At 40.9% G+C, this 19,393-nt stretch overlaps 1 protein-coding gene across 5 annotated transcripts in view; it reads right to left on the bottom strand.

Moving 5' to 3' along the window:
- DPP6 (dipeptidyl peptidase like 6) overlaps positions 1-19,393 on the bottom strand; it is a 572,065-nt gene that overhangs the window by 175,747 nt on the left and 376,925 nt on the right. For all 5 annotated transcript variants that reach the window (XM_074550874.1, XM_074550925.1, XM_005480421.4 and 2 more), the window contains exon 2: positions 3,630-3,744. In XM_074550874.1, the coding sequence (XP_074406975.1) occupies positions 3,630-3,744 (115 nt within the window). The remainder of the gene's footprint in view (positions 1-3,629; positions 3,745-19,393) is intronic.

The following is a 19,393-nucleotide window of genomic DNA, read 5'->3' as shown; positions in this document are numbered from 1 at the left end:
GCTCAGCCACAGGCTGGTGTTGGATGCTCTCCTCACACACCTTCTGGGCTGTTGTGCATTGCATGAGAGGGACAGTGCCTCCATCTCTCTGTGCCAGCACACTAGGAGCTCCATCCCCACCATCATGATACCTGCTTGATCCCTGGGCAGACCCAAGCCCTCTTTTCCCCTAGATGACCTCTCTGTACCCAAAAGGCAGTGGCCAGATGTCTTTGCAGGCCCCCAGCTGGGTAATAATTAGCATTGACTCCATCATTCCAGAAGGCTGATCCATCACTTTATTACATTATACTTATTAGGAAACTCATCACCCTTACTGACAGTCATGATACAGGTGCACCCAATTGGTCCTTCAATCCAAACACCATCACCACTGGCTAATTAAGAAACCCCCCTTTGGTAAACAAATCTCCATAACACATTCCACATGTTCACAACAACAGGTGCAGCAAGTGAAGATAAGAATTGTTTATCATTCTTTTCTCTGGTCTTCTCACAACCTTTCCGAGGATGATGCTTGGGAAAGTTGTGCATTTCTCTCTGTGGCTAGAGAGCTACTGCCACACCAGACAAGGCAAACAGGCAGACTTTCTCCCCTCTGAAAAATCCCACCAGTTTGTACTGGTGTAAAATACACATTTATATATAACAAATTGCTCTCCTGCACAGCTGGTCAAAGGATAGTTCCTTGCCTTGAGTATCACAAGAGCTAAAAAGCCTTCTAGGTAATGCCTTTGACTGTCAGACAGAATGTTGTGAATTAATGCTATGCAATGACTAGCTCAGTAACACTTCTGAGAAATAGTTCTTATGGATTTTTCAAAAATTTTAATATGGATTAGGGTGTAATTTTTTTTTTCAGTTAAAAGGTCAGATTTGAAAGGAGCAAATGTGATATATATCTCCAGAAAGCTTTAAATATCAGGAACAGATGTATGAGAAATCAGCCTCTTCCTAAGCACAATGTCTAATGGAATTTGGGAAGGCCCTATTTTACTCAAAATTTCTGTAGGGCTGGGTCTTTTTTTCAGCTTTTCTCTGTGTGTGTGTGCATGGTCAGACTTCTGGAAAGTTATACATGTTCTACATCTTTATATAAATACACAAACAATGGAATGGGACCTGCACAGGTGCCACATGCTGTGACAAGTGAGGAGCTGTCAGTTAGGAAAGCCTCAGGACAGCACTGTCATCATTTGTATAAATGGTTTAACATTTTTCAAAGGTGGGTGAAATGGCAGGACTCACACACCATGAAATTGGAGAAGTTCAGCCCAGGCATTGGTGTGTGTTGTTCTATAGTGTAATTAAATGTAAACTTCCACCTTTTATATAGATAAAATTATAGTGTAATTAAATGTGAACTTCCACCACTTTGGATCCATAATAAAAACAGGAGCAGTACTGAGCTCAGAGTTTTTGTGAGTGCATACAAGACACAATTCTGAAACATCAACAGGGGAAAAAATAACCCAAGCCCAGCTTACCAGCACATCAGGTAATCAGAAATCTCAAAAAACATGAATGGAAATTCCAGCAAAGAAAATTACTTTGCATATTTCTAAGTTTTAAGCACAGAGACCCTCTCAATATCTGGAGGTGTTGCTGGGTACATAATAAAAACTGTGATTTATATGTATGCATGTGTGCACACACACCCCAAAGGGAGAATGTCTTTGTCCATGCATATAAAAAATATATTAAAAAATACACTTATGAATTTTGTTTATAACTGAATGTGAATATTTCAAGAAGGAGAAGAAGAAGGAGGCCCCTGGAAGCTATAGGCCTGTTAATGACATTTCAGTGCCTGGAAAAGTTATGGAGAAGATTATTCTGGGAGGTATTGAAAAACACCTAAAATAGAATTCAGAATTCAGCCAGCAAAGCCTCATGAGGGCAGAGTCATGCTCATCAAACCTGATTTCATATCATGACAGGGATGGATCAAGGGATTCCCATATTGCTGATTAAGGGAAGCCAGTAGATTTAAGGATTTTGGTGGAAGTGACACCCATAGTCCCACCCAGGCAGTGCTTTAGCTTCAAGAGGACTTGTTGAGGCTCAGGGTATGGACTGTGTAATCAAGGCTTTCCTGTACATCTTTGAAAAGTCTGTGCTTCTGTAAAACTGCAGGCAACATGTGCATACCTAATAAATTGTGCCTGATGTGAGTGTAGTCCACACACCACACTCCAAAATATCTCAAGGATGAACTGCACTGTCCAAAGATGTTGAATCTGAGCAACAGCAAAATGAATTTAATAAATGATCTTTAATGAAGTTTTACCTTAATTAATTTAATTACATAATTACACTGGTATGACCACATGGAACTTAAATTTGCGTTGAAAACTTCAGGATAACACAAAATAAACTGAATTTGGCATGACAATAAATAACTGAAAAAACAATGCAAGTGATTTCTTCACTCATTTTCAAATTAACTCAATGCACTCCTGTATTTCTTGGTTTGTCCCTCTCTCCAGTTCCTCACACAGCAGGACTGTGGGATGAGAATTTTGTCAGGGAAGATGGCCTAGGCCTGCTGGACTGAATGTATTTTGCATGTAATGAGCTGGAAATATTTTGCCCCACAATTTCTGTCTCATTTTTCCACTTCCCTACCCTGTGCTCTTCCACTTCCTGAGGTTTCATTTCTCTTGCCTCCATTCTGCTCCTCAGCTCTGTGCTCTCTCTCCTACCACTCACATGCACTCATCCAAGAAGGAGTCCCTGTTCTTCTCATCTACATCCCTAAGCAAGGGACCTTTGCCTCCCCCTGGGTTTTGTAGCTCCTCACTCCTTCTGACACTGAATTCTTTTTTCTGTGTCTTGTCTCTCATTTTGTTTGTCTTTTCATATTCAGTTCACAATCTTGTCAGTACTGCAAAAGCGCTTTATTTCTACTCCCTAAGCAGGCATGGAAATTTTCAGAGCTGTATAAATGCATAGTAATCAATAATCATAATGACACCACATTAAAATTCAAGCCTACATTGTCAGCAGCTACTGTAAGAGAAGTAATTTACAGAGGTTACACACACAGAACTTTGCTGGAACTTGGTAAGGGGATTAACTAAAAGAATTCCTTATTGGGAAGTTACTAATTATTTGCTGTGGATAAGTACAATCTGGTATATCATTATCTGCAATTGCCTTGTAAACACTCTGGTCTGAACTAAAAATCAATGCAACTGAATGGGATGGGATTTACGTGCCAAGGCACCCAATGCCATTTCCAATGGTCGAAGATATGACAATCAAGAGGCAACTACTGCTCCATGTGGACATGAATTTCAGGAGTTCCTGTGCCCTCACTGACTGCCCCTTGTGGGTTCCTCTCCTACCTGCACATCTAAAATGACATTACCCACCCATGTTAAGGCAATCAAGTTCCCGGGTTGTGCCCTCAGGTCAGCATCCCTGATTTCTGAACTGAAATGTCAAACTCTAAAACAATCTCCCTAAGAATAGCCTTGAACTCAGCATCACACTGAGATAAAGTGAGGAAGGAAGGAGAATTCCTTTGATGTAGACTTTGCAGTTAGTTTGCAATCCCTTTACTCTTGGAAGTGTAAAATTACAGAAGAAAACCAGAGTGGAAATGAGTTAAAGGTTATAAATACCTGGTGTCAGGAGTATGACAGAGGTGACAATCAGCGAGCAGATAACGAGAATAACAAGTAAGGCAATTGCAATTCCTTTCCAGTTTCTTTGAGGAGGATTACTCCCCACCAGCTCCTAGAAACATCAAAAGAAGATGAACATTTAGAAAAGGGCACTTCGACAAGGAAACAAGCACAGAATCCAGACAGCAATGTCTGCAGAACTACACCCTGTGACCGCAGTGGGTGACGCCCTCGAGCCAAACACAGTTCAGGCTGTTATAATTCATAGTGCCATTAATTGAATTCATCCCAAATAATTATACAGCAAATAAATGCAATGCATCCACAGGTGGCTCACAGTGGAACCCACACTCCCCATTACCTCCTGGCACACGGACACCAGCCCCCATCCCAGCACTCATCCAAACTCACTCATCAACGCCGATTTCCTACCAGCCCTCATTAAGTCTGGGAATGAGGAGCTTTACAGTAACCTTCAAGAGACTTTCATAATAAGATGTCAGAGAAGCATACAGGAAGATAAATAATTCACAGGGGCATGCATAGAGATAAAAATCAATAAGGATATCCCCCTGGTGAACTTTCCTGCCTTCCCAGAAAACATGACATCTCCTCAGGGCATACTGCGTGCACTCCTAGGTTGGTAGGTCTGAGGAATTGAAGACAGGCTTCTTGTCTAGCATATACATTAAGTTTAATCACATCCTTAAAACTTCAGAATAAAAGCTCCATCACCACTCAGTGATTAGCTCTGACTGCACTGTGGTTGCACCATATGTTCTGCCTCTGATGTATACAGCAGCCCTGCTCTCAGGACTGAGGTTTTTATGAAGTGCTGTGTTCGCATTCTCAAGATCTTAAAAATTTATTCCACTTTCATGTGTTTTGCTGGATTCCTCTTAGCATTTTGCACTATATGTGGTTTCATGCATGCATTGAAGCACCCACAGGAGCTGTATGAAATATTAGTGCACTCAGCTGTTCTGAGAGGCTGAATTCACTCAAGGGATCTGGTCACAGCCAGAAGAACTCTGGATGCTCCTCCTCCTTGTGAAACTCATCTATTTCAGTTTTTTTGCCTCATTTCCTTTATTATGAGGGATGGTGTGTCTAAAACAGAGCTGCTGGTACTTCTTTAAAAGACTATTTTCTTTCCATTTTAAATTTTTTATGAAAACAAAAAGCTTTCTAGTAGACTCAGCTCTTCTGTTATTCAGAGTTTGCATTTACTTCTGCTTCTTATACACAGCAACAACACTGGAAGAGAGAAGTCAGGCAAACCTCACAGTTTTATTTTCAGAAGATGCTGGGAAATATTTATTTTTACCTTTTCCTAGAATTAATTTTACAGAAAAAAAATAATGCCTATAATCACTTTCTATATGTTTGGAGACCTAGCCACTACAAAAGCTATAAATCTGCAATGGAAAGCCAAGTTTGAGGCATTAAACACCTGATGCACTCCATCATCTATTCTAATTCAGGAAACGACACGAGGTTTCTCTTCCTTCTGGAGAAGTGGGGTAGAGGTGAGAACAGCCTCCTTTCCTTGTCTTCCCCTTGTTTGTACATGTCTTAGTATTTGAAATGAAAAATAATTAGAAGGAACAAGTTTGTAGTTACTGTTGTTACTAGAGAAAAATTTGAAAAGTAGGTCAGGAGCTTTGAGAACTGCAATTTTGGCATCAAGCAAGCAGAAGAAATACTTCCATTCCTACAGATTCTTTACACTAAATATGAATACAAATGTTAATCAATTTAGTCTTCTAATGCCATTTTTAGGAAACTGCTATGATCTCCAATTTTCAGGTGATGCAAAAAGGCACAAGAGGCACAAGAGGCACAAGAGGCACAAGAGGCACAAAAGTCATAAAAGTCTGTGGCTTTCCAAGGGAAGGAAATTTATAAATAAGCCAGGGAAATAGTGCAGGGTTTCTCAGATAGTGGCAGAAATATTCTTTCTTTCACATCAAAGTACAGGGGGGTCTAGAGAGAAATGGGAGAACTGTGGAGAAGCAGGTGAGAAATCCAAACGAGCCCTCAGAGTGTCTTGGGACAGAGGTAAAACAATGACAGCGTTACAGAACTGATGGCAACAGTCACAGTCCTGAAAATAATCTAACACTGTCACCACAAATGGTCAGAAGTTTTAAAAATGAAGAAAAAATTTCCTCATGGACTTGAATAACATCTACAAACCCAGATGTGGTTCAAGAGCTTAATAACACCTTGCATGAAGTGCGATTTTCCCATCCATGAGTCCCAGTGTGATAGAAATACACACACACACTTGAGTGTTCAGGGCAGCTGTACTTGCACTGAATTCATTATCAAGTCAATCCCATTAATTCTCCAGGCATTCAATCAATATTTGAGCAAAATCTCAACAAAAAAAAAGACTGAATTTCTAGAGTATCAAGAGGACGAAAACTACTCATAAGCAAAATATTGGGGTTTAATACACTGCAAAGAAATAGGAAAGAACATGTTCAATTTCTTTTCAAAATTCTGTCAGGAAATTTCCCCTGGTAAAAAGCAAGGAGAGATAAATGACTTTTCAAAGAAAGACAAACAGCTTTATTCAGCACAGGTTTGGAAAGCTGCTCTTTTGTTCTCAGTCATTTGAAGTCTCTTTAGATGGAATCACTTACAGCAAAACTGCAGACACGTCACACCATATTCATGATGGCCACCTCAGATTATTCCTGTCTGTATTTCTGTTAATTCCAAAGGGATGTTGCTATGTCACTGTGACCATGTTTTACCTCCAGGGGATTACAGGCCCACCAGCCTGTGATACCCCCTGGCCTTGGCACCAAACCCTCACCCTTCACTGGGATTCCTCAGGGGAGCCTCAGCACTTGGGACTGAAGCCAGAAAATTGTTAAATTCAGTCCTGGGCAGGTACAGATTCAAGCACATAAATGATGTTTTTGAAGAGGCAGCTCAAAGGGTGCATTTCCAGCACAGAGCTCAGAGCTGGAGTTTGCCTGGTCCTGAAAGACCCAGCTTGCAGATAAACATGAGATCTAAACTGACCAGCAAGCAGATGCCTTTGTGTTAATCCTAAAGATACCAAATTTGGGTTTCATACTGAAATCTGAGCATATGACACAAAGGGGAATAAACCGAGCACATGTGGTTTCTGCTCTGATGAAAAGAACGTGAAAGAAAACATTGAAGTCACTCATCAGTAGGAACCACCTCCTCTTTGCCTCACAGGAAGCACTGACATCCTCCTGACCTCTGCAAACCAGCTAAAGCCCTTCAGCCTGTTTTGCTCCTTCTTTTCCTCTGCTGCTTGTTTTTCACCTCCTTCTTCCTATTACATGAAAACTAAATTGATTTTGGATTTGGAAAGCGAACCAGATGTTTCCACAGGTTTTTACATAAGCACACTTCATTGATGCTGCATATTAAAACCTGCAAATGCTATCACTTACATATTCATTTGTGATTGAAAAACCTCACTAGCCACCTGTAAAGTTGATTTTGGAGCCATTAATCTAGACATCTATGGTATTTTAAGACTCTAAAACACAGATCCAAGGTGACATATTTTCCTGCCTGTGAAAGAATCACTGTGTTGACACGTTATGGATGAAGGCTGGATGTGCTCCAGCCCAAGATGCTGTCAACAAAATTATTCCTGGCATGTTTATTTGAAACCTGCCAAAAGCCTGCCAGCACAGTGGTCATATTACAATAATATAATGGCTTCTTAAAACAACTCATCAAGCACTTCTTTTTTCTTTTTTTAATAACCGTGTCTGTATGGCTGAAGGACAATATAGACATCACTTGTGAAGCATAGGTATTATTTAATAAAACTAATACATCCTGGACCAAAATCTTTGAAGTGTTAGCAGTTAGATAGTCATGGTTGGCCTCTTAGTCTTTTTCAACACAGACATGACACGTTTGTGCAATAACAATAAATCCCAGGTACGTTATATGAAATGCTATATGAAATAGATACATTCCAGATAAAGAGGCTGGATTTAGAGATTCCATGCAGAAGCAGGTGACACTGGGCCATGGAGACTGAGATCTGAATTCAGTTAAACTGGTGTAAATCTGAAGCAAAAGACAAAAGAAAATCCAAGAAATTAATGGTATGAAATAAAAGCCGGCACAAGATGTTTTGTTGGCCTCAGAGGTGGCACAATGAGGATTTATAATTTTTAATTATAATAATTAATAGTAATTTTGTAGTTTCCATACTCACTACTCTTGCAAGATCTGTTTCTTGCTTATTTTTGATTTATTTCTAATTTTTGACCTTAAATATTACACTTATAAACACAGGAAAGAAAAATTCTTCTAACAAGCTTGTTAGCACTGTTAATTGAAAAATGTGTATTATACCTCTCACTCATGCCACCTGGCTCTGAATTAGGACTTCTGCCTGATGAAATGTGAGTGACTGTTGTTGTCAACAACTCAGCTTATCAAGTCCAGAACATGGCACAGAATAAAAATAAAATTTTGTCCAAGACAAAAAAACTCCTGTGAAGTTCAGTGGAAAAATAATCTTGTTGTTAATTAGTTCTTTATAATACAAAATTGCAGCAAATTATACCTGCTGAATAGTACTACAAATGAGCTGAGGAGTGGGTAACCCATACAGTTATTAGATTATTAACCTTGTGTTGCAAAAATGAAACACTAATTGCAATGATAATGGCAGTAAACTAAATGAATTGCAGTGGCTACAGCAGGAGGTTCACTGAGACTCCTGGTTATTCTGCTGATTGATACTGCATTACTGTCTCATCACAATCCTCCTGCCTGAATCCTCCCTTACCCTAAACCTAGGACGGAGGTTTTTCATGGGCAGGAATCATTTTTGATACCCTGCTTGGCACAGAGGAAACCTCAGTCACTACAGAATTTAGGAAGTATCATAACACAGATAAACAATAATAAGCATGTGACTGCATCCTTCTCACCTCTGAAGTCAAGCTGCATTACTCTCGCTTGGGGATATTTTATTTATTTCCTTTCCTTCCCTCCTCCTCCCTCCTTGCCTCCCTCCTCTCTGCGGCTGCAGACCACCCTGGGCCTGGGTGTGATGCAGAATAACAACCAGGCTCCAGACAGACACAGAGCCTGAGCCCCAGGCTACAGAAACTCAGTTGTTCAGGTGCTAAAGGTGGCACTTCAGAGAGCGAGGAATAAAAACTTGCTCTGTTTTTACAAATGAGACGTGGCATGTACGTGGGCTTTCCTGCAAAACCCCACCAGAAATAAGAGGGATAAAACCATCTGCCTGTTGTGGTGATGAAAGACAACTATGTTATGTTTTTCTTCATCTTCTGTTGATGCTTTTACTAATAGGGAGCAATGATTTTAGCAACAGTGAACATCTTTGCTGCCTACTCCCCAGCACTGTGAGACAAACCTTTTACCCTGCACACAGTGCAGCACATTCCCCTGCCCAGCATTTCTGGAAGGCTCTTTTATGAATGCCCTAAAGCCATTCTCTTTGGTTCCATCTCCTCCCACCATTATCTGCAAAGTGCACACAGGCAAACGTTCAGAGGCTGGGCACCAATGGTGGGTTTGAAAGTGAGTGAGGAAAAGGCTGAGCCCATAACACTCAGCTCCCCATGAATTTAAACCTTGCATGTTTCCTGCTTTGGTAGAGCTTTCAGTCTTGCATGTTTTGATTACAAAGCCAATAGAAGAAAATGAATGCCATCTGCATCCCACACACCTCAGTGTAGCTTTAACAGATGACAAGTCTTCCACAGTTTGGAGCAGAAGGCACCAGATCCTCAGTTAGCATTGACTGACACAGATCATTGGCTCCACTGGAGCCCAGCCAGTCTGTCAGCTACAAATGAAACCCACTGCTGTTGTTAAGTTAAAATAAAAAATAAATCTGTAAAATTATTTTAATCCAGTAATATCTGGAATTCCTAGCTGTTTTGGATTGCAGAAATGAATATTTAATAACTTACCATCATTTTTTATAGGCATTATGATGAAATGGTTTTGGATCACCTCCAGACCCTGAAGTACTAAAAGATTAATTTAGATTCTCTGTGTTTTGAACTGGCATTTCACATGACTTTTGTAGCCAAGCAGAATTACCACACTACAACACTCTCCTATGCCCTTCCAGCATATGCAAATAAGCACCACTGCCATTTGAAACATTCCCAAATTACTCCTAGTGCTTCAGGACACAGTGACTCCATGGAACTTTCAAAATAAATGAGAACCTTGGAACATGGACTCTGAAATCCTGCCAGAAGCCTGTTCTCAAGGTGACAAAATTCAAGCTGCAAACAGCATCTGAACCTGTATCCGTTGAACTATGAGTGGTTCCAGCCAGAGGCACAGTCATATTCTGACCATGGCCAGGAGGAAGGAGATGGCAATACTGTACATGTGTATGGCACAGGACATGTGTGACTATGAATATTTTTAGCCAAGAAATGTGTTGTCATTGATTTAATGTCATTTATTAATGTCCTTCAGTTCCCCCCATTAGTTTGGTTCATTCTGGTGCTGTAACCCAGATGTTTTTATTGCATCTGGCATGATGGGACTGTAAATCCTCTCAGGGGCCCTTAGCTGCTACTGTAATTCAAATCATAATTAAAGACCCATTCCCAGCACTGACAGAGCCCATAAAATCAACAGCATTTCTTTGATTTTATTTCAGTGTTTGATATAAGCACACACATTAACCTGCAAATCATCTCCTGCAGTGAAATATCCGCCACGCCACCAGTAAAACTTGCTTTGATGCTTAGGATTTTATTCCAGAGGAGGCTGTGTGTTCCCCAAATCCATGAAAAGTCCAAATGCCATAGATTGGATCACTGATCCCTATGCCACAACACTTGCCTAGCTCCAGGTTTTCCACCACAATGCTCTCACAGCCTCCCTCCAAACCCAGCCACAGCACACAGGAGCCCTGAGACAGCTCACACCTGTGCAGAAAGCATCTGCAAAGAGTGCTGCTGCCAAGGCAGGCCAGGATGGCATCTCTGCTCCATTTCTTGAAGAATTATGATCTCAAGAAACCAGAAAATAAGCTCTCCTGAAAGATTCGAGAGCTTGGCGAAACAACGTCTCAGCTTTTTTGTCCCTTCTAATTCCAACAAAATGGCATTCTGCTTACCTTTGTTAAAAGGTAATTGCAATTTTTAGTGAAACTGTGTTTCAGTAAAAAAAAAAACAACATTCAATTTATTGTGGCAGTGGGGGTTTGAAAATACTTGGTCTCAACGTCAATTTATCACTCTGAACACCAAGAAAGAATTTGTGATAAGGGAAATAGTAAGGTGTTTAATCCCCCTGGGTAGAAAGACAGCATTAAAAAATTTGTTCAATGTTACATTCTATAAATTCCTAGGCTTTTTCATATCTTAGTTTACAAATAATTTGGTTCTAAATGGTACAAGAAGGAAAACATGAGGCAAAGAAAGTTTCATTCCTCAATAATTTGCTTGGGAGCAATGTGAGGAAGAGCTATGAAGACAGCCAAGGTTTGAGGTCAGTGTGCTGCAGAGACAGTGGGAAGAGGAATATGAAATCCATATGTAGAGCAGGGGGTGGGGGGAAAATGGATTTTACACAACTTATTTTCAAGTACCAGTCATTTACAGTTTTGAAAAAGACAAATTGTTTCATGCAAGGATGTTTCAAAGACAGTGCAGTTGCATAATTCATCATTGTACTAATATTTATATGAAAATTATACTTGTAATTTTACCTTTAAGGGATAATTTTAACTTTAATTTACTGTTGTTTCTAGGATCAAGTAATTTTGCTATGTAGGTCTCTAATGTTGCAGTATTTAGCCAAGATTTTAAATAAAGTAATGGAAAGAATATTCTTTGATATAAATTTTAATTGAGTCAAACAATGGAAAAGGAATGTGTGAGAGCCTGCATTTTAAAAATTCTTTTAGATGAAAAGAAATGAGAAGCTGTGAGAGCACAATCCAGAATGGAGGCTCTTCTCTCCCAGCTAAGTGGTTTTCTCCCCTGTCTGCACAGCCCAGAGTGTTTGCTGAGTCTCTGTCCCCTTCTTCTCATCTCTTTAAAATTTCATTCCTGGTTTCACAAGTGAATACAAACCAGTAAATAAAATCACCCAAAATCTTGTCTCAAGGGTGATTGGCTGTGTTCTTCTCTCACCTAAAAGCCAAACCCTCTGATACTGGAGTGCGGCACAACCCCACCCCAACTTCTTTAGCAAAACAGTCCCACTCTGTACATCAACTTTTTCTGCAGCATTCTTGGGACAATCCTGCAATAATGGACCAAAACCACACTTGGGTGTCGCCCTGTTCTTCTAAAATTCTTCTAAGCCTTTTGATGTTTACATTTTTGTAATGGAGTTTCTCACACACTTTTCATATAAATAATGATTGTTTTGCATTCCTTTCTGGAAGAGGAGAGAATTGATGGACTGTTGGTTTGACCAGTGTGGTTAGAGAGGTGGCAATTTCATCCTCCAATCCATGGTCACTTTTAGAATTCTATAAATATTGAGTTCCAGAAATAAAAGTGACTTCCTTGCCTTGGACACCTCAGCATGTGAGTGTCGTTCATTTTGTGTCATATCGGGACACCTGGGAGCACAATGGCAAACCAGTGATCCCCTGTGCTCAGTGCTCTCCACCCTTCTGGGTTACCTCATCACAGAAATGTAGCCCTGAACTCCTTCAGCATCCCAAAACCTTTGCATTAATCCCCAAATTCCCCCAGTTGTGTAATTCTTTCAATTAAGGAAAATCTTTTGCTTGAGCCCACACTGTTACTCACACAGAAGTAAAGAGAAAGGGACACAACAGCAAAAGAACAGATTGTTTTTTGTACTTAATAATGCTGACTATTTGTTCCTGCCTAGCAGTGACCTGTGCTGACATCCATGGGCACCACTTGGATGATGAGGCAGAATCCACAGGCTGTGAAATGCCCTCAAAGTAGCTGGGAGACACCTCACTTCTCCCAGTGGGATTTGCTTGGGCATTTCTCAGATATTCTTGAACCAGAAATGACTTTATGGACATCCTGAATGGATATTCATGAAGTTGTTTTTATAAAAAGTTTAAATTCCCCAGGCCCTTGTCCAGCACTATCTTAGGACAACTGTGGTTTGAAGAATTGCTGCTCTTTGAAGGGTGCTTGGGCTCTTGGCATGAAATGGCAGCAGCTGGCTCAGCCCTGGTGCTGCTGTCAGAAAAAGCAACTCCAAGGTCTCCAAAGGTTTGTGAGTCTTATGCTTGGTCTGTTTTAATTGATTTGTGTTTTTGCTAGGGTTCTCACAGCACACTACAAGGCTTTGCAAAGTCGTTTATTTTAATTTTCAAAACTTTCTGGTTGACAGGAAACAAAACCAACAAACATGAATTCATTTTTCCTCAGGAAAGCAAGATGCCCAATTTTCCACACTGAGTTGTGTTAACTGTGGCACAACACCACAGCAGCGTGACTCCGTGTACAGAAAGAACATTTTTATTGCTCATTTTTCATTTGAAGGAGTTATCCTTAATTCAACACAATTCTGAGATTCAATAAGTAAATTACAGAATGAAATGGAAACACCCACATTCCTACTCAAAACAGAAATTAAATAAAAAGAAGCAAAACTGATTAAGACACAAATTGCAATTGTTTTTCCTCCTGATGCTCTTCTATCATTTTATGAGGGTCACTGCCACCAGGGCCACCAGCATTAAAACCACTGCATTATCATGATCATTTCTAATCTCCCTCAACAACTCATGTTACCTTATCAGGAGCACTGACAAAAACACCTCTTCTCCTGAGTCATGCAGGTGGTTTATTCAAAAATGCAGGTATATTATACTGAAATAAACAGGCTGCAGGATTTGAAAAGAGAAAAATCACTCACGCAGACTCAATAACTTTTGTGTGACAGTTTCATTGCATCCCATGGAAAAATGCCCCAGAGATGGTAAAGAAAAAGGTCTCCAAGAAAGAAGTTTCTTCTCCACACCTCACCAACCTGTTATCCTCATGGGAAGCAGGGTTTGGGTTCTGAAATTGAAGGGTTAATCAAAATTTGGCAGGCAGAGCCATGGCCAAATTTCCCTACAGAGATCAGCAGAGCTTTGGATCAATTTGTGATCTAAACACACATTATAAAGGCCCTCTGTCTTCATCTCCCTGTCCATCTCACTCATTCTCCAAGACTCAAAGACATCCTGAACTTGTGATGCTGAATGAACCTTCCAGCACAGACCTCCCCACCCAGCTCCCACTCTGAGCCCTCTGATGTGGTGCTGCAAGAAGCACATTGCACCCTGCACCTCCTCAGAGCTGCTCAGGTCCTTGATTCCCTGTGGCTTCATCAGGATTCAGGCACAAGGATGCTCCTGAGGACCTGTGCCTTGGTACCTCTCTTCACCAGATCCAAGTTAATAGATAAAACTCCTCCACAACTGATAGAAGAGTTCAGAAGTGATCAGACATGGAGCAGAGACAGTAAATGACAGGGGATGGAATACTGGTATTTTTAAAGATAGATGAGCATTAGCACAGCCAGGAATTCATTTACCGTGTGAAAAATCCATTCAGAGCAGAATGGGAACTCTACCAATTAATACATTTCACAGATGTATCTCTTCAATGAGCAGAGTTACAGGGATCATTTCTCTTTGACACACACCATAAGGGAATGAAAAGGTTAATGTAGTGTATGTGAGAGCATTTTTAAAAATCAATTTAAGGGAATTTTGTCTGCTGTAAATTATGCTCTGGTAGCAGGGAAAGCCATCAAACTCAAATTAACAAAAGGAACAAAAGAATTTAATCTAAAACTACATTATGATTGTATTACTCATTGGTGCACACAAAAAAAAGCAGCAACATACATTTCATTTTTACCTCCTTTGATTACAAAAATGCTATTAAAAGTGAAAAATAATGTTGAACCATAATTAAAAGCAGGACTCTCCCTCCTACCAGCCTGCAAATCACAACATTTTCTGTAATGCAATATAAAGTCATTTTGGTTAGGAAATCCATTTGTCAGTTCTCCTCACATCACCAGGCTGTGATCCCTGTACCTCCTCCTGCACACACTTCTGGAATCTCAGAATAAGCAGGATTTGGCTTCTGAGCTCCAGATTTGCCATTCAGCAAGACTTGACCTTGGCCTTGCTACAGCTGAAGGTGTGAAGCTTCACTAGGCTCATGGCATCTCTCTAGAAGACCTGAAACAATTTTCAGGCTTCTACTAATTTCAACTGGCAGAACAGCAAACTTCAGCTGAAATCCTATTTTTTTGAGAGATCCAAAACAGTTCCTGTAACTTCATGGCACTGCCACAGGCTTTCCATTCCCCATCATGTGGCTTGCAAACTTTGGATTCCTCTCCCCCTCACACAACTGTACACAGGGTGTCTTCTCTCCATGGGGAGGACACAGAGCAGGACAGTGACATTCACACTCAAAGCCACAATCAGAATGTGTCTTTGAAGTGACACAGCCCCACACTGCATTTCCCAAAATTATCACCCATCACAGTCCTTGTGCTTTTTTCAAGTGACATTTGCTGTCACCAAGCTCAGGAATTGAAAGGTGGCACTGAGGATTGCAGGATTTTATGGTACATCCTGTGTCAATGGAATGAAAAGAGGACATGAAAAAACTGATCTATGCTCTTCTGTTGGCTGCTGTGCTGGTTGCCAAAAGATACCACACAACAGACAGATCCTCTGAGCTTCTCAGGATAAATTAATATTATTTATTTTGTTTCCATGGCATTGACATAAGTACCCACTTTGTTCCCCCTGTGTACTCAACAGCTTTCCACCACTGGAACTTCCCTCTGTAGAGAGCAGATAATGTTTGATGTAAAGAATCTCAGTTATTTATCTTCATTCATTGCCAAATGAGGAACAGAGGTCATGGTTGTTTTGCTCTTGGCATTTTTCAGCCCTGGAGTGTTCCCCACATTGAGTATCAGATTCCAAATTTCCCTGCCCATGTCTTCACGGTACCATGGGATTTTCCACCTCTACTTCTACTTCGAGAAATTCTTCATCGGTTGGTAAATAATGGCAAGACTATATGACTAAAGACAACTGTAGTTTCTATATCTGGTGAGGGTGCTATGGACCATTTATTCCCTACTCTTACAGCTAGTTTGACCCATCAATGAAGGGATTATCAAGTGGTACTCTTGGTTGCCAAGAGAAAACACAAGGTTAAAGCAACCATTGTACCTAAAAATTGAACACAGGAAAGGAAGGGAGCCATGGTACTAGAAAAATTGTAATCATTTTTATTACATTAATTTGGACAAGGGTTGTGAGGGAGCAAAACCAACTTGGCTTGCACAGATTCATTCACTGCTTTGTGCTGCTACAGCAATGAAGTATATAGGCATATATATATGTGTGTACGTGTGTGTGTGTGTGTGTGTGTGTGAACGTAGATATATATATCTACATATAGAGACAGATAGATAGAGAGATACAAAGACACCAAAGACACAACTTTTTCTCTCCATGTCTTGTCATGGGAGAGCAGAGACTCACCCTTTACACACCCTTAGCTTTTTGCATGGAATCATTTCTTTTTCACGCACTATTTTTTATCTCCTTTAAATGTGAAATACACTGTCCTTCCATATGCTGAGTGGAGCTGGGCTTTGGCTTCTCTGAAGGAGCAGCTCACAAGTCAGTAGCTGCAGCCTCCTCCCCATCAGGCAGCAGTAGAGAACAGCAGCATTTTCACCCCCTCACCTAATCCTTTCCCCATATGGTCAGGGACTATGACTAGTGAATAATTAATTAAAATATGTCTGATCAGAAGTTCAAAGAATCAGAGGAATTGAAGTAAAGCCAGTGGCTTCTTTTTATTTTTTCTTCCCCAATTTCTTTTTTTTTTTTTTTTTTGCCATGGCCTTATTTGGGTTCACAGGGAATAAAAAGGCCCTTGGTGGTTGTGTGCTCCAAGTCCCTGGAGGTGCTCATGACCAGGTTTGATGGGGCTCTGAGTAACTTGGTCTAGTGGAAGGTGTCCCTGCCCATGGAAATGGGGCTGGAACAAGATGGCCTTTAAGGTCCCTCCCAACACAAATCATATTCTAAATCTCAAAGCTCCCCCATTTCCATTTGTGCTCCTGACAGAATGGTGCTGTTGGGGTCATGTACCTGCCCTGTGCCTCCCAAAGCTCAGGAGAGCACCTTGAGCTGAGCTGTGTTTGGAACATGGACCTGTCTGAGAGCTGGAAGAGGGTCTGGGGCAGCCAGAGCAGCCACAGGGTCCTGGGACCCCAGAGAGATAATTTAGAGTTATGACTTGTGACGGTGACTGCAAAGCATTCATTTAAATTTCAGTAGTAGGATTGAGGAGAAAAAAAATATGTTTTATGACCTCTCCTTTATAATAAGAAATAAGTTAAAACTGCTCCTTAGTACCCAGCTGGGTTACTGGAATAGCAAAGAAGCAGCACTGATTTTTTTTGTATGCAATATTTTGTCTTTTAAAATATTATCTTATAATGCAAAATGAAAAAAATCATCTTATGCACAGGAAATCTCACAGCAAACTAATGGGGCACTGCAAACCTAGGATTGCTCTTTTTTTCTCATTTTACTGGAATTTATTCAAAAATATAATCAGAATCTAGCTCATTCTCTTACATAACCCATTGTGAAGGACTCTTAAAATTCACATCAACAGCATCTCATTCCCACTTTTCCCTTAATTTCCATTTTGTTTAATGGCTTCATCACCATTTATTTGTGATTTTGGTATTTTTTTCCCCCTCTTGTGAGAGAGAATAACCTCTCCTGGGTAATAGGACAAAGAGTTGGAAGCTGTTTGCTTCTGTTGTGCTTCTATAAAAAATACATTAAAAAAAATTCCTTTACAGGGAATAAGCCCAGTTCTATTTCTTTTTTTTCCCTGGGGTCTAGTGACACAATTCCAGCAATGCCAAGTCCAGCTGCAAGTGCCACGTGAGGAGGTGCTCTGAGTTCCACCACTGCACAGCCCATCCCCTTTGCAGGCTGAGGACGTGGAGTGCAAAATAATCAATCTGCCAAGGCCCTAACAAGCCCCTGTGCTACAGCCTGTACCTTGCCAGCAGCTTCTAGAACAACAAAAAATGCCCAGCACAGACAGAAAAAAATTAGCTGGAGGCTTCTATCAAATTTCTTTGTGAAATTACAGGAGGTAATTAACATTTGTCCTATAAGTTTTCAATGGAAATGAGAACATTTGCTATCCAGACAGGGAGTCATTGTCTCCCATGGGAATGAAAGACATCTTGAGACAATCCTGATTCTTTAACAGCAAGAATTCTGAACTCAGAAAATCTCAAAAGATGGGCCTATGAAACTTCTGTGCTTGGGTTTATAGTCAGCATGGACTTCACAAGAACCTCTCATATCCTATAGCATCCACACTTATATATCTCCTAATTATAAGACAACTGCATTTTCACTTGCATTAAGCCGTATAATAAGAATTAAAATTCTCAAATCAGAAAATGCACCTCCTGAAAAAAAAAAATAAAAGTGGAAAGACCAAATGAGAGAAACGGTTGAAAAAAAAAATCATTTTTACAGACTACTTCATATTTGTACTAGTTAATTTTTCTGATTTTGAACTAATCCCTCTCCCTATCAGCTGGCCACTCCATGGTAGAAGTGAACCATGTGGGGAGGAGCCCATGATGTGGATCCAGTTTTTGACCCAGTAATGGACAACTCATTAACCTTCCTCAGTAACAATTCTGATCCCCAAATCTGCATGTTCCTGATTCCTCACTGGTTTGTGACTTTTGCTGCCACTCTTTCCCCAATAATTTTCCCTTCCACAGCATGAGCAGATGAAACACCCTTGCTCAGAACAGAGTTTTGGGGTAACATGGAGGGTTTACTTGGTCATCTATGCAAGATATTTGGGCAATTGCATCAAAAGCAGGATTATGTTTTTAAAAGCCATTTCAGTTCTTGACTGCCTCCAGTTTCCCTGTAGGCAAGGCTCCCAAACATCCGTGAAGACCGATGCCCAGTGCCTAAGCACCTCTCTATTTGAACATCATTTAAAAACCATTTCCTATCCTCACATACAGCAAAAAAACCCCAATCCCCCACAATAGTTTTGAGGTGGGAGAGCAGCCTTGAAGTTGAGGCTAACCCACAAGGGGTTTGCTGTGTGGGGCTCAGAGAAGGGTGCAGCTCCCCTGATTTCTACTCATCAGGACAGGCCAGAGCTCTCCTTGGCAGCAGCATCCTGTCTGAAGTTGTGCCAGGTCACCAAACACATCCTGAGCTGAAGCTGCTCTCACATCCGCGCCCAGGGGCAGCACAGCTGTGCTGTGACCAGCAAGGGGGGATGTAAGGGCAGAATTACCAGCAAGAGGAGCAGGAGGTAATATCTGTTTCCATCGTTGTCAGGACAGGAGCATTTGAACCTGGCTTAGAGAGCACCATGCTGCCTCTTACCTGCTGCTCTGCACAGGGAGATGTAATCCCTGTGCTTTTTATTAACGCCTCTCATGCTGCATGAATGGGCACCACACAGAGTTCCAGCTTGCTGCTTTCACTTAAAATTATTAAAACATTTGATGCAGAGGGAAGCAGAATCCCTTTTCCCTCACAAACTGCCTGAGCTTCTTTCACAGAGCCTGATTTGGCAGAGGATGCTGCCATGGGCAGACACTGGAGCAGCAAGAGGTGGGGATGCTTGGTCTGTCTGTTGATGGGGAGCACACTTGGAACCAGCCTCTGGAAAAATGCTTCCCATGTC

This window comes from Zonotrichia albicollis, chromosome 1 (assembly GCF_047830755.1).
Source record: "Zonotrichia albicollis isolate bZonAlb1 chromosome 1, bZonAlb1.hap1, whole genome shotgun sequence".
Classification (NCBI taxonomy): domain Eukaryota; kingdom Metazoa; phylum Chordata; class Aves; order Passeriformes; family Passerellidae; genus Zonotrichia; species Zonotrichia albicollis.
The sequence above is the reverse complement of the archived record's forward strand: the minus strand, read 5'-3'. Positions and strand labels throughout refer to the sequence as shown.